The sequence below is a fragment of the Diabrotica virgifera genome, chromosome 6 (assembly GCF_917563875.1).
Source record: "Diabrotica virgifera virgifera chromosome 6, PGI_DIABVI_V3a".
NCBI lineage: Eukaryota > Metazoa > Arthropoda > Insecta > Coleoptera > Chrysomelidae > Diabrotica > Diabrotica virgifera.
In genome coordinates, this window is record NC_065448.1 from 37,406,563 (window position 1) to 37,422,719 (window position 16,157).

The 16,157-nt window shown below is 33.2% G+C and overlaps 1 protein-coding gene across 4 annotated transcripts in view; it reads left to right on the forward strand.

The window, feature by feature from the left end:
* Window positions 1-2,619: 2,619 nt before the first annotated feature.
* Window positions 2,620-16,157, forward strand: part of LOC126886863 (zinc finger protein 501-like) — a 45,107-nt gene continuing 31,569 nt past the window's right edge. For all 4 annotated transcript variants that reach the window (XM_050653974.1, XM_050653975.1, XM_050653977.1 and 1 more), the window contains exon 1: window positions 2,620-3,496. In XM_050653974.1, the coding sequence (XP_050509931.1) occupies window positions 3,256-3,496 (241 nt within the window). In that variant the 5' untranslated portion in view covers window positions 2,620-3,255. The remainder of the gene's footprint in view (window positions 3,497-16,157) is intronic.

The window sequence follows — 16,157 nt, forward strand, 5'->3', positions numbered from 1 at the left end:
GAATATATCTGAGAAACTGGTTCAATACCTACATCGACAAACAGACTATTCCGAATAGCAGCATGCAAAGTTAGGATAGCCATGCTGATCGCCAACATTCGGAACGAATAAGCACCGTGAGAAGAAGAATATCTCATTTTAAATTCTTCTTCTTCTTCTTCATGTGCCTCGTCCGTTGCGGACATTGGCACGTTAGTCCAAACCATTGGCGTAAGTTTTGAAGCCATGAGTGTCTTCTTCTTCTGGGTCCACGTTTGCTCTCTATTTTACTCTGTATTGTCAGTGGCAGTATACGATATTTATCATGTCTCATAATATGTACGAGGTATTCAGGTTTCCGTTTCTATTGTGAAACAGATTTCTCATTTTTGTTTTCTCCTCAGCGCAATACCTCTACGTTGGTAGTGTAAAGGCCCCGTCTCACCATCAAATAATTGACAGTTATTTGATCAAACTTGACAGTCAAACTTGACTAGTGACACAAACTATACATACTAACTGTCACTTTGTGTCACTAACTGTCAAGTTTGATCAAATAACTGTCAATTATTTGATGGTGAGACGGGGCCTTGAGTCGTCCAGGACATTTTGAGGATAAGTCGGTACACCCACATTTCGAATACCTCGAGATCTAGCCTTTTCGATAATGTTTCCGTTATTGTCCAGGTCTCTGCTCCATACAACAAGACTGGAAATACATAGCATTTTAGCAGCCGTATTTTTAGTGTGACAGATATGTCGCAATGATTGAATATATTTCTCATGTTAAATGTAGCTCTGGCCTTTTCAATTCTACATCGTATTTCGGTTGTTTGATCCCATTTCTAGTTGACGACTGTTCCAAGGTATACATATACTTCTACGTGTTGAATTGGTTTTTTATTTTCAATTGTCTGGCAGGTTTTTGAGTTTTGCTCAGCAGTGTCCATTTTTGTTTTATTTATGTTGATGGTTAAAATCTCTTTTTTCACTCGCTCTTTGTAGGTACCCGGGTATGACAGGCCTGTCGATACTGCTAGCAACCACAACTGTATCGTCTGCATATCGGTTTATCTAATTATTACTCCAGTAAATTTCAATATTTTTTTTCACTTACGGAAATATTTGACATAAATTAATCAATGATTATACAATATTGTTTTGTCTACAATTTTTTTATTAGGATAATGCCTCAACAAATACTAATGGCCATTGGCATGTGTAATGTGTGTAAAAATGTCGACGTCATCGTCTTTACAAAGAGACGCTAATTGTATCCGAACAATGCATTATTTGCGGCCCTATAAAAATTAAATTTGCCAGAAAGTGAATAAAACTGAAATTGTTTTTAGATCCGCCCCACATAACATACTAGAGCTTACTTATGTTATTTATGTATTATGTCAAAACTAGTATAATCCCCCAGTAAACACTTTGAGTCATTTTGAACCTCGTTTAACTTTCAACCATTCGTATAACGTCACGGTTTCAAGCATAAAAAATGTATATTTGTATTGTTAAGACACTGTGACGTTATACAATCATGATTGAAAGTGAAAGTCAAACAAGGTCCAAAATGCGTACTGGGAGGGGGTGGGACCACTTTTCTAAACAAAACCGCGTGATTCATCGTATTTCCGTGGTTACAAAACTCGTTTTCAATTGTTTGTAGATTTTCTTAAAATCCGGCAAACGCGCATCTGTCTCCATTTAATACATCACTGCTGCCATCTACTAAATGACACGTGAACTCATCTTCTCATCTATTAAATGACAGCGGAACTAATCTATCACTAGAAAAATGCCAACTTATTGCTGTAATTTCAACAAAATCCCCAGATTGCAGCTTTTAACTAAAATTTTTACTTTTAGGTACAGTTAATTTAAAAATTATGGCAGTATGGACAATGAAATTTTGTTTAAAATAAAGCTTTTTGCATAGTTAATCGTTTCTGGTAGTTATTTTCCACCCAAGTTCAAAAATTATTATGCAAAACGAATTTTTATAGCAAGTTACTAAGTAAGTTATGACATGGACTCCTTTATGTACAGTTATAAAAAATATACTGCTTTCTTTGGAAATTTTAACTAGATACTATTAAAATAGAAAGTCTACAGTTCACGTACATACCCCTAAGTTGAAGATTGTTTTTGAAATAGTGACGGTAACTGTACCTAAAAACTATATAAATTTTAACACTGTGTCATACCACCTTAATGAAGTTAATAAAGACTTTTTATAAATATTTGTCTTTATGTTATTTATAACGTTCATGGAATATACCTATTCGTTTGTATGTTATTTCCTTCGGTGTAAATAAAATTTGTGCCTATTATTGGTTTTTATTTTAACCTGAAAATTATAGTGATAATAGTAGGAGGATCTTGCAAAGTTTTTCTGTCGAAACAATGCATTTTTTGAGACAAAATATTTCACAAAAATTAACATTAATTTTATAAAAGTCAGACTATCGTCTGCGTAGTTTATAGACATATATTTTTATTAACTAAATTTAAACATCTGATAGGTAAGCTTTCAGAATATAGATAAATGATAGTATTCAAAACAAAAAGCAGTTTAAATTTTGATAAAAAGAATAATTAAAAAAAAATTTATCAATAAACTTCAAATGATTTAAATAACTTTTTAAACTTTTTAAAAACAATTACGTACAGTTAAGTCAATTTTTTCAACTAACAAACTTTTTGATATCAGTTACAAAGATATTAAAAAATTAATTTGCAGTTGAAATACCATTGGTATATAAATGTGGCAGTTAGATAATGTGACAAAATATTTCCGCTTCAAAATAAGCTGTCCTACATATTAAAGTAATGACAAATTTAAATTTGATGTCACATCTCGATCTACAATGGTATAAAAAGAATACACTTTTTACCACACGTCGATATGTTATAAGGTTAAAATAATTTATTTTTGGCATAAAACATATTCAGCTACAATCCACCAATAAATTAATGTCTAATTACGCTAAAAACAAAAATAAAATGAGTTAAATATTAAATAAGTCCATAAGAGCTAATGTATTTGTAGCACCTATTCGAACACTTGCGCCTCTAGCGGCGATTGCTGAAAGTTGAATTAGAGGTTGAAAAGTTAGCCCACAAACGATGCATTGCGTTTCCACTCCTTCTTACAGGTCTCCATAGTTTTTTCCAATGAACTGTCAATACGGATTGACAGTTCATTGGTTTTTTCGGTTTTTGGGATTTCGGAGAATTTATATGGAAATATGAAACTAATTATTTAATAACATGGAAGTTAAACAAGAAGTTGGTGAAGAGACATGTAAAATAGAAATAGATAGTGATATGAATGATGCTCTTCTGGATGGTATTAAAATTGAATTTAAGCAGGAACCCAAAATAGAAGCTACACATGATGATACATTTGAGGTTGCAAACGCAGATTTAAAGAAAATTCCCATAAAGACTGAAATAGAACAAGATGAACATGAACTTATGTCATTGGAAGAAAGACAAACAAATAAAAAAGGTAAGTAAACCACAAGGTTATTAAAGTATTAACCCTCTAATGCATCAATTTTTGTTGGAACTGAAAAATTCAGGAAAGTTAGATTTTGCACTTACAACACAAATGTTCTAAGACAAAAATTGATATTACTGCCAGGTTTTTCTTTGAAAGGAAAAAACAAACATCCGCCCTGAGGCGGACTTGTGCAGTAACCATGCATTAAGGTAACTGCATTGAATTTTTTTAATTATCAAACTAAGCAAAAAGAAACATACTGAAATTATTGTTTATTATGAAAATCGTAAAAACATGTTCTTGTGGTTGAACTACATAAAGATAAATTGCGTTTTATACAAAATGCTTGGGTTTCGGATGTGGATTTTGGAAATTTGCACTGTTTTTACCAGTATGATCGTGAAATACACACCAGTGGCCTATTTGATTGTAATGGATGCCCTCCATCGGAAGATACGCTCTCTTTGGTGCTCTTGCAGTGGTTTTAGGTGAACAACTATAAGGTTTGCCAACGGGTCGTTTGACTGGAGCCATGACACACAAGCAGAGCGGTTCAGCTACTTGTGTTTTGAACACTGGCGACTCAATTTTTTCTTTTTCTGCATGAATCCTATGATACAGTAGTAGTATGATAGAATTTATTCAAAAAATGACATAACCCAGACATCCAAAGTGAAAGTTATCCTACAACACCAAATTGTTCTATATAGTCCATATAATGTTAAGAAAAAAGTCACACCTTTTTGAGCGTCATGTTTGGGGGGGAGAGGGGGGAGAGGTTGGTAAATTCATAGTTTTTTAGGTTTTTTGTCAATATTTCTAAAACTATGAGGTTTAGCATGAACAACCTTCTATATAAAAATGTTCTACATTAAATTTGAAATAAAAAAGGTCCTATACATAATCCTTCTAAAATGAACGGTTCCAGAGTTACGGAGGTAGTATAGTATAATTGGTCCAAAAAAAGGCCTAACCCAGACATCCAAAGTGAAAGTTTTCCTTCAACACCAAATTGTTCTATATGGTCCACATACTGTTCAGTAAAAAGTTACACCATTTTGAGCGTCCGGTTTGGGGGGGGGGGGAGATGGAGGAGAAGTCGGTAAATTAGTATTAAGTTTTTTGTCAATATATCTAAAACTATGTTTAAGCGTAAACAATGTTCTATACAAAAACGTTCTACATAAAATTTAAAACAAAAATGGTCCTATCCATAATTGTTATAAAATCAAGGATTCCAGAGTTACGGAGGGTGAAATGTGGAGGTTTTTGATACTTTCTATATTTTTTGGGCAATTGATGATGATTTTGGGTCGTGAGGTTAACGTTTCTTAAAGGGCTTATCACTAACATACAATCGGCCACTGAAATAGCAAATCATGTTAAAAAAAATGTCTTTCAATCAGTAAAAATATTATAAATTGCCCATAAAATATAAAAAGTATCGAAAACCTTCACTTTTCACCCTCCGTTACTCTGGAATCGTTGATTTTATATCAATTATGGATAGGACCTTTTTTGTTTTAAATTTGATGTAGAACATTTTTGTATAGAACATTGTTTAAAAACATAAAAAAACTACTAATTTACTGATTTCTCCGCCATCTCCCCCCCAAACCGGACGCTTAAAATGGTGTAACTTTTTACTGAACAATATGTGGACCATATAGAACAATTTGGTGTTGGAGGAAAACTTTTACTTTTAATGTCTGGGTTAGGCCTTTTTTGGACCAATTATACTATACTACGTTCATTTTAGTAACTTTGGAACCATTCATTTTAGTAGCATTATGCATAGGACCTTTTTTGCTTCAAATTTAATGTAGAACATTTTTGTATAATGGGTTGTTCATGCTAAACCGCATAGTTTTAGAAATATTGACGAAAAACTTAAAAAACTACGAATTTACCTATTGTGATATACCCGACGCTCAAAATGGTGTGACTTTTTCTGAACATTATGTGGACCATATAGAACAATTTGGTGTTGGAGGATAACTTTCACTTTGGATGTCTGGGTTTGGATCTAGTTATACCATACTATAGGTAAGTATTGATCACCGCCACATCTATGAGGTGGTTAAAAATACGATTACTCCATTTTCTTGTCTTCATATGAATGTGATACCGATCTAATAGTCCATCCATAAAATTAACACCTCTTTATGCCGATTATATTCTTCGATGATCTGTGTTCAATCAATTTCATCGTGAACTCTTTTTTTCTGTCCCAATATCGTTTTGGGATTTTACGCTATCATTTTTGGATGCAAATGGTTGCACGCCAACATAAGTCGATCAGAATCATAGTCACCTCAACATCTGTTGCTTCAGCTTCTGCATCAGTCATTTCAGACAGTCTGAAACCCCCTTGTATCATATCTGAAAAGGAAAATGTTCTATACCACATCTCACAACGCTTCAGTAATACCCCATAAAATAAATTTTTACTACGCCAGAATGCACAAGTCCGCCTACAGGTGGAGTATGGAAAATGGAACATAACAAAAATTTCAAAATTGATACAACTCAAATCAGATAAAAAATGTGTAATAGAGGTATTTAGCTACTCACCTATAATTTTTCCTGCTTCACTTAGCGTTCCACAAACAAGTACTTGTTTTACTAAAAATGTGTATTGGGGCCAAATTTTTTTTTCACACAATACTACTAATTGTTCCCATATAACTAACCGCCTCGGCTGCTCTGTGACCGATATGAAACTACGGACATCTCTATCATATAAAACAAGTCATCCACGAAACCGTTTTAAGTATGTATGCAACGCGAATTTCGCCCGTTGATCCCAATATTACTTTGATCACAGTCCGCCTCAAGGCGGTTGTATGGATTAGAGGGTTAAGGGTAGGTAGTAGAGATTGCAATTGGATAAGCTGGATCCAGCGTCGTTTTTTATATGCTGGATCCAACAGTGAGGATCTGCAAACGTGTCATAATCGAAATAAGTTACTGCATGACTTCATTAGCCTCTTTATTCAAAAAACATTTCTACAGTCTAAGAGATTGCATCAATAAAACGTTGATAGACAATCAGTACATTCAGACGACCACAACGGCTGGACAGCTGAGCAAGCGATAGCTGTCAGACGACACTGCTGGAAGTCAGCCACTGAGAGGTTTACTAAGCTTTCCATATTAGCGTTGGATACAACACTAAGCTGGTTTGTACTGATAGCCAGCCGCTGTGGTCGTCCAAACGCACCCATTGATTCTGCAATAAAATTCTCTGCTGGGGAGTGATCAATAATAAGTCAGTCAATAAAAGAAGATCAGACCTTCTTTTCTCCCTTATCTTTTTTAATAGGTTTTTTTGATTGTTGTCCATTTTTTTATTCGCATTAAATACATTTCTAAATGCATTTAATACATTCACGGACACACCTTCACATGCACACAGTAATGTCCCTTTGTAAGTGTCTGCAAGTCTGCATATGCAATCGTGTCTGCGAATGCATTAGAACTCTTTGCATTTCCATGTTTTTTGGAAAGTAAGTGTTTAGTGCAAATGCACCCCACACCAGTGTTAACGTTTTCTATATTATTTAAAAAATTATAATTTCTCAAGTGTGTTCTCAAGGTTACAATTTTATATTTCTTTTGTTTGAAATAGTAGGGTCAGCCAGGGCCCCTAAAGGCTGCTGGCCCCTGTGTGCAAAAAAGGATTCTGACGCCCCTAAGACATTTTGGTTCATGTTTATTTATTTTTTAGAAGGTAGGTCAATAGGTAGGTGCTTGAAATAAAGCAAAAAACTAAAGTTTAGAAATCATAATAAGTTTTAATGACTTTTCCATTTTTTTTGGTTATTTCACATTGAAGTATTCAATTTGGAATTTGACGAATAAGCATGTTTTTCTCATGAGCTCCAATTTTGCTTTTACTGGGTCTATATATAAACATAATGAATACACCATTTTTTTCGTTTTTTTATAAGCTACATTTTTGGTAACAATATTTTTCGATAAAATACTTAGGTTTTGAGATATTTACGAAAAACCGTCTAAAAACGTGTTTTTTTTTTGTTGAAAAATAAACATTTTCACTCGCAAAAACTCAAAAAGTATTGATTCAATTACAAAACTTTAAAGAACAAAAGTTGCTTAGAATTAGTCAGTTTATCCATTTCTGGACTTAGTTTAAACCTATATTTTTTCACCAGCGAGAAGGGGTAATATTCACCCTCCAAGCAAAAGCAACCAACGAAACAAGTCCAACTTTGAAGTGGAGGATAAGGGTAGAACCTACATCCAAATTTTCGTGCAATTCGTTGGTCACCCTGAAAATTACACGGTATCGCCGTCTTTCACGTCCATATACTGGGCTATAGGTACAATATAAAAATAAAAAATAGCTGTTGTAGTAGTGATATTTTCTGAGACTTTGCTGTTGCAAATTCATCTATTACATCTCTAACATTTATACCATCAAAAATTTCTTGTTCAATTAATATTGTTAGCCCAGGCAATCGTTCCTAAAGCATTGTCCAAATGATTTTTAACTTTAAAAAAGATCGCTCGTCAGCAGCTGAAGATACAAGTAATGTCAAAAGAATAGGGAACTTGCACATTTTTTTTATTACATAATAATGTTCAGTTTTGTATAAAATTTAAATTTCCAAAATTTCACGCTTCAAAAACTCATAATAACTTAGAAGTACAAATTTAAAGTCTTCTTTATCTTAAAATAGTTCAAACGACCCGTGACGTCACAGAGTTTGACTATGTGGTTCGGTTTATTGGCGAGGAACCGCAAAGTGGCGATTCCTGGTGGCAAATTTTAAAAGCATCAACTCAAGGAAAACATTGACTTTGCCATTAATTTGTGTACATATTTACGGTCAGTTTATGTTGTAATTAACAATAATTTCGACTTAAAAAAACTTGCAGCGTTCCTCAGTATTCATTCCTATTATACTCTACGTAATGACCTAAATTAACCAATGCCAAATCACACATTTTGTTAATTTAACATTTGTATTAAACGTAGTATTTTTTAATGTTTAAGCGACTGCAAAATTAAATAAATAAATAAAATGTAGTATATATTCTGTACATAGAATGTACATTGTTATGCAAAATATCCCGACCACCTCGTAATTTCCAGAACACGCAATTATTATAAAATAAATTCACCTACTTAGTTTCCAACTTTCCAGTTTTTATTTAATTAAAAATTGTTATCTGTTGGTGTATAATAGTGCACATATTAATTAAATTAAAAACAAATACACGCAATTATTATAAAATAAATTCACCTACTTAGTTTCCAACTTTCCAGTTTTTATTTAATTAAAAATTGTTATCTGTTGGTGTATAATAGTGCACATATTAATTAAATTAAAAACAAAATTAGAAATCCTAAGATAAACACTCCACAATTGACCAGATCCATCGAATAGTAACTGAAATAGAAAAAGCACTGGAAGGGGACGATTTGCGTAGAGATCTTAAAATCGAATCTATTCCAAATGAAATCAAGAAAGTCGCCAGGAGACATGAAGACAGGCTCCATAAGCATCCCAACCATGAAGCACTTCAGCTTCTTGTCAACGAACCCCAGGTGCGAAGGCTCAAGAGGACTAAACCGTTCGAGCTCGTGTAATGTGTGAAGTTGTGCCGGGCTTAGTTAGTGTTGTGCATTGTATTGTAGCCACAACAAATACGTGAGCAATTAGTGAAAAGCAGAGTCAGTGCTGTGCTGTGTAGCCACAACAAAGAAGTGGACATTTCATGTAAAAAAAAGCTAGGATGGACCAGGTGACATCTAGTTTACAAACATTTTTTAGGGAAATTAGGTTAAAGAAAAAATACTGATTAATCTTGTAGATTAGGTGTATTTATATTGTTTAAATAAATAAAAAAAAAAATGTATAGTAAAAGTAGAAATCCTAAGATAGATTACTAATTTTTAGAACGCTGTGTGATTATCGAGGGCCAGATTTTTTTATGAAAAAACGGTAAAAACAAATCAGTAGTTAGCATCAAATTTTAATGAATGCATACAGATTAAACATAATTTTGAGTCGTCTTTAACTTATAAGATGTCTTAGTTGCAAAACTTAGTGGTTACTTTGGCAAAACACTCCTGTAAATGATGTTAATTTAACGTTTTAGAACTGTGAATTCAAATGACAAAATGAATTGTTTTCCTAGAGTTGTCGTCCGTCTTTGAAATTTTGAGCGCCCTCTGTTGGAATTTAATTTTGCGAATAGTTATATTTACGTATATTCTTCTTCTTCTTCTTCTTCTTTAGTTTATTGGCCTCCACCTACTTGGGTATTTAGCCAGATCGTCGTCGGGGAATAAAGGAAAAATATTTATATTCTAATGACATTTATCGTATGTCGTTGTAATAATATATACCAGTTTGTTGAGATTGCAGTTTGATTCAGTTTTTGAAAGAAAGGAAAGAAGGTTTACTATTGAAAATAAAACCATTTTGTAAAAGTACAAATTTTCTATGAATAGTTCAAACGATCAAAAACATTTGTAACGTCACATAACTGTATTTTCTACTAACGTTTATAATGTCTAATTTAAAATTAAATATACAATTGGTGTGTAGAATGTAAACATACAACCCTGTGACGTCACGACGCGTTTTGAGGTGGCTGGTATAAGTTGAATTGTTAGTCGTCTTTAGGGGCCAAACGAAAGACACAAAACTTTTTTATTTTTGATACAGGTTCTAAATTATGTTCTGTTGTGATTTATACCATTTTTTTCGAATTTAAAATTTTATGCAAGTTCCCTATTCTTAGTGAAATGCTTACGTTTGGAAGATTGAAGATTAAATTGTTTTCAAACATACAGGGTGTCCCAGACTAATTTAGCCACGCTATATCTCTTAAACGGATAGAAATTTTCGAATGGGACAAAAAGTAATATATTCTACTTGTAATACACTTTAATATGGCGTAGAAAAAAACATCCCTTAAATATTCATCCCTTAGTTACAACCCCTAACTTTAATTTTTTTAATAGCGCCCTGTATATTTTTTTATAGTTTTGGATGTGGTGTTCTATCGTCTATTCAACACATTTTTTGAAAATAAAATCGGTTCGTAAATAACGAAGAAAATATCAGCTTAGTTTTGTTAATTATGTGTCCCAGACTAATTTATCCTGGCTATATTTCTTAAACGAATAGAGATTTTCGAATGGGACAAAAACTGATCTATTCCATGTAATACACTTTGATATGGCGTAGAAAAAAGTCATCCCCTAAATATTCATCCCTAACTTACAGGGTGCTATTTAAAAAAATAAAGTTAGGGGTTGTAACTAATTGATGAATATTTAGAGGATAATTTTTTTTCTACGCCATATTAAAGTGTATTACAAATGTAATAGATCAGTTTTTATCCCATTCGAAAATCGCTATTCGTTTATGAAATATAGCCTGGATAATTTAGTCTGGGACACAAAATTAACAAAACTAAGCTGATATTTTCTTGGTTATTTACGAACCGATTTTATTTTCAGAAAATGTGTTGAATAGACGATATAAGACCCCATCCAAAACTATAAAAAAATATACAGGGTGCTATTAAAAAAATTAAAGTTAGGGGTTGTAACTAAGGGATGAATATTTAGGGGATGATTTTTTTCTACGCCATATTAAAGTGTATTACAAGTAGAATAGACTACTTTTTGTCCCATTCGAAAATCTCTATTCGTTTAAGAGATATAGCGTGGCTAAATTAGTCTGGGACACCCTGTATATTGTAAAATACTTAAGGGGTCAGTATCATCAGGTAATGAAAATGACTTTTTAATTTCATTAAACAAATCATTACGAGTCTATACCTATCCCTATTATCCTGATCTGTCAGTCATTCTTCAAGAACAAAACAACGTTTTAAAAGATCGCTGTCACTTAATTTAAATATGTTTCGTGTGTATTTATACCTAATCCTATTTAATTTCTCAACTTTTGTTTTAAAATTAATTTTTATTAAACAAATTGAAGAGTGCACGCTTAAAAAAAATTGAAGAGAGGTGTGCACGCTAACAAAAGCTACTGAAGACGCCTGAAACGGTAGAAACAGCCTGTCTAGCGGGTGTGCAACCCTCTGAATCGAAAACAAGCAAAACCATCATTTATTATTTTAATTTTTATTGTTTTTGCAAATTATTATTCAATTTTTGACCCTGGGTTTTGGCGCCCCTAAAGGATGGCGCCCGTGTGCATTGCATACTTTGCACATATGGTAGCAGGTGCCCTGGGGTCAGTTTATTAGTACAATCCGTCAGATTTTACTATAGTTGGTGTGGCTACTTATGAAGAAGGATTTATCACACTCAGAAGCCTTTGTTAGTAACTTGAATTCGCCAATACACATGTAAGAATTATTTGTTTTTCTTTCCAAGGCTAGTTGAGTGTAGTAAGCTGTTTGTGCAAGTGACACTTCGAATTTTTTATTGATCAGAGATGGCTTGTTCATCTAAATTTCATGATTCTCGACTTGACCAAAAAGTGGCAAACCAAGAAAATAGTGACAAGGAGAGTGATAGAGAATTAAACGAAGGTTTTTAATAGACATTGGTGAAAGAAAAGTTCGACAAGGTCGGTTTTATTTCTGATAGAGAAAAAAGACCGAAAGGTCCGGCATTACTGTATTGTGTGTAAAAACTTTGTATGTCTCACTCTGTGAAAAATTTCAGGTTTGTCTTGCAACAACAATTAATTTTTTTTAAGAAGAAATAAGTACTTTGTTGTTTCATAGTATAATAAACAAGTTCTAATTATCTCAAGTAAATTTTCCCAAAATTCAGATATATAAAAATTTATAATACAGATGCATCCCCACACCATTGTTTACATAAGAATCTAGGAACCATCTTACAAGGGTTAATGAATGCATAAATATATTATTCTTTACCCAGCCATGACAATATCAAACTAAAAGTCAAACAATTGGGAATGCATGTCAGATTTAATGACATAACCCACCGGTACAAACTTGACAGCAAACAAATTCAACAAATTTTTCCTTATTTAATTTTTTATCTGCCCTCTCCTCCTGCCGTAAGCAGGAAAGCGATGTTGCCAAATAAAAAATATATATTTTTAACTATTTATAATGGGAAATAAGCCACAATATTATTAAAAAATGATTTTTATTAACGTTTCGACGCCCAAATCGGGTGTCGTTGTCAAAATACAAAATACTACTAACATAAACAAAAATGTTGTTGCTTAGTAAAAAAATTCTTCTAATAATTTATTTAATTTGACTCATTTATATCAAGACCATTAAACGTTAGAATAAGTGAACATCAATCTTATATTAAAAATAGAGAATTTGATAGATCTCAAATATGTCAACACGCATGGGATAATGAACATAGAGTTCAGTGGAGAGATTCAAGTATAGTCCTGAAAGAAACAGATAGTAAAAAGAGAAAAATCAAAGAAGCGGCTCTAATTATGCTAAACGAAACCAATTGTGTCGCAAATTCCTCGGTGGAATGCAGTAGGATGTGGATACCCATACTGAAAGAGGAAGTCAATAGAGAGAAAATACCACAATTAGTAAGTCAATAGTCGAGTTAGTACATATTTTATATTTTAGTATTACTTATATATCCATGTATTATTGATATTATTTATAATTTAAACAAAATTATAGTAAAGTCAGAATTTAGTATTAATTTTGAGAGTAAATTAAATGTAAGACCAAATACTTACGATGTCGGGATAGTATTACGAGGTTTTTCCTGGTTTTCCCTCGTGATTTACTATGAGATCTCTAACGCGAGAATTTTAATGTCACCGTTGCATATGGTTGTCTTTTTAAAGACAGATCACATGCTATGATTTTTTTGTGACGGATATTCTTGAGTTGGGGTTGATTTCATGTAATCGAATGAACTATCTTTCAGTAAAGTCGTTCCAGGAACGCAACTTATAAATATTGGCAATATCATTTTAAAGTCTTCTACTTTAAAATGTATCATATATATCTGAATTGCCGATATAAATGAGTCAAATTAAATAAATTATTAGAAGAATTTTTTTACTAAGCAACAACATTTTTGTTTATGTTAATAGTATTTTGTATTTTGACAACGGCACCCGATTTGGGCGTCGAAACGTTAATAAAAATCATTTTTTAATAATATTGTGGCTTATTTCCCATTATAAATAGTTAAAATTGTAAAAATGCCACAAGAAAATAGCTTCAGAACAACATTAAAAAATATACAGAGTGTCCCAAAAGTAGTGGAACGGTCGAATATTTCGCGAACTAAACATCGGATCGAAAAACTGAGAAATACATGTTCAATCATTTTCAAAAATCTATCCAATGACATTAAACACCAACCCCCACTACACCCCCTGGAAGTGGGGTGGAGGGTAACTTTAAAATCTCAAATGGAAGCCCCTAGTTTTTCTTGCAGATTTGGATTCGGTACGTAAAAGTAAGAAACTTTTATTCAAGACATTTTTTCGAACTGTGGATAGAAGGCGCTATAATTGAGAAAAACGATTTATCCTGATACCATAGGTAAATTATAGAAACGGTCTAATATCTCGAGAAATACACTTCCAAATGAGAAACCAAAAAAAAGGTTTTTAATACTTTTCGAAAATCTATTGAATAACACTAAACATGACCCTCCAACCCACCCCCTGGATTTGGGGTGGGGGTAACTTTAAAATCTTAAATAGCAACCCCCACTTTTTATTACAGATTCGGATTCGTCATGAAAAATTAAGCAACATTTATTCGAAACATTTTTTAGAATTGTTGATAGATGGCGCTTTAATTGGAAAAATACGATTTATTAGCGCCATCTATCATCAATTTTAAAAAAATGTTTCGAATAAATGTTGCTTAATTTTTCATGACGAATTCGAATCTGCAATAAAAAGTGAGGGTTGCTATTTAAGATTTTAACTTTACCCCCACCCCGTCTCCAGGGGGTAGGTTGGAGGGTCATTTTTGGTGTTTATCGATAGGTTTTCGAAAAATATTAAAAACCTGTTTTTTGGTTTCTCATTTGGAAGTGTATTTCTCGAGATATTAGACCGTTTATATAATTTACCTATGGTATCAGGATAAATCGTTTTCCCCAATTATAGCGCCATCTATCCACAGTTCGAAAAAATGTCTTGAATAAAAGTTACTTACTTTTAGGTAACGAATTCAAATCTGCAAGAAAAACTAGGGGTTTCCATTTGAGATTTTAAAGTTACCCCCACCCCACCTCCAGGGGGTGTAGTGGGGGTTGGTGTTTGATGTCATTGGATAGATTTTTGAAAATGATTGAACGCGTATTTCTCAGTTTTTCGATCCCATGTTTAGTTCGCGAAATATTCGACCGTTCCACTACTTTTGGGACACCCTATATAATATGTATTTAAGACAGCAGCTACCGGCTACACTGTTTCTCTTTGTCTCGTAAGAGTGTGAAACAAAGATAACTATCTATAATACAGTAAAACCTGTGTTACCGGCCACCTGCCAAAATCGGCCACCTGTACTAACGGTCAGTTTAAAAATTCCCCAAACCAATTATATGTAGACTACACAAACTGGTAAAGAACGCTGCCAAAGAGACCTTGGGTCTACAAAAAAAGGTCAAATCAACTGAATTGAAGTGGTTCTATGAAGAGTGTCGTAACATAACAGAGAGAAAAAAATAATGCATATCAACGACTACAACAACGACATAGAACAAGACAGGCAGAGGAGGAATATAGAATGCTAAGGAGGGAAGAGAAGAAAATACACCGTAGAAAGAAAAGAGAACACATAGAAAAAGAAGTCCAAGAAATTGAAGAATTAAATAAACCAACAGAAACTAGAACATTCTACCAAAAACTTAACAAAAGCAGAAAAGAATTTAAACCAAGAACAATGATGTGCAGAGACATAGAAGGAGATATAGTAACTCAACAGAGTGAAATTCTACAAAGATGGACTGAATTCTTCAAATAAAAGTTTGAACAAAACGGAGATCCACTATACGATGGAATTATACTGGATCAAACGGATACCAGAGAAACAAGCCCCCTACAGTAGCTGAAATGCAAGAAGCAGTTACCAGACTGAAAAACAACAAGTCACCTGGATTGGACAACATTAGCGCAGAATTAATAAAAGAAGGCGGAGACTCTCTATTGAATGCGATACACGAACTTATAGTGAACATATGGAATAATAAACAACTGCCACAAGACTGGAATACCGGAGTAATCATTTCACTACATAAAAAGGGATATCAGCTTCAATGTAAAAACTACCAGGCAATAACGTTACTGACTGTGGCATATAAAATACTGTCAAATATTGTGTATGAGCGATTGAAACCATACGCGGAACAAATAGTTAAGGGATATCAATGTGGTTTCTGCAGGCAGAAGTCTACAATAGATCAGATCTTCGTTTTGAGACAAAACTTGGAAAAGACTAGTGAATTTAATATAGAAACACATCATCACTTCATTGACTTTGAGAGTGCCTATGATAGTATCCATCCAGAATTTCTGATCAACGCCCTGAAAGAGTTTAATATTCCAACTCAACTAATTTATATAGTAAAAGAAACACTTAAAGTACAAAGCAGGGTTCGCATTCTAAACGCACTAACAGATACAATCCATGTTAGAACAGGGCCTACGAGAGGGAGATGCCC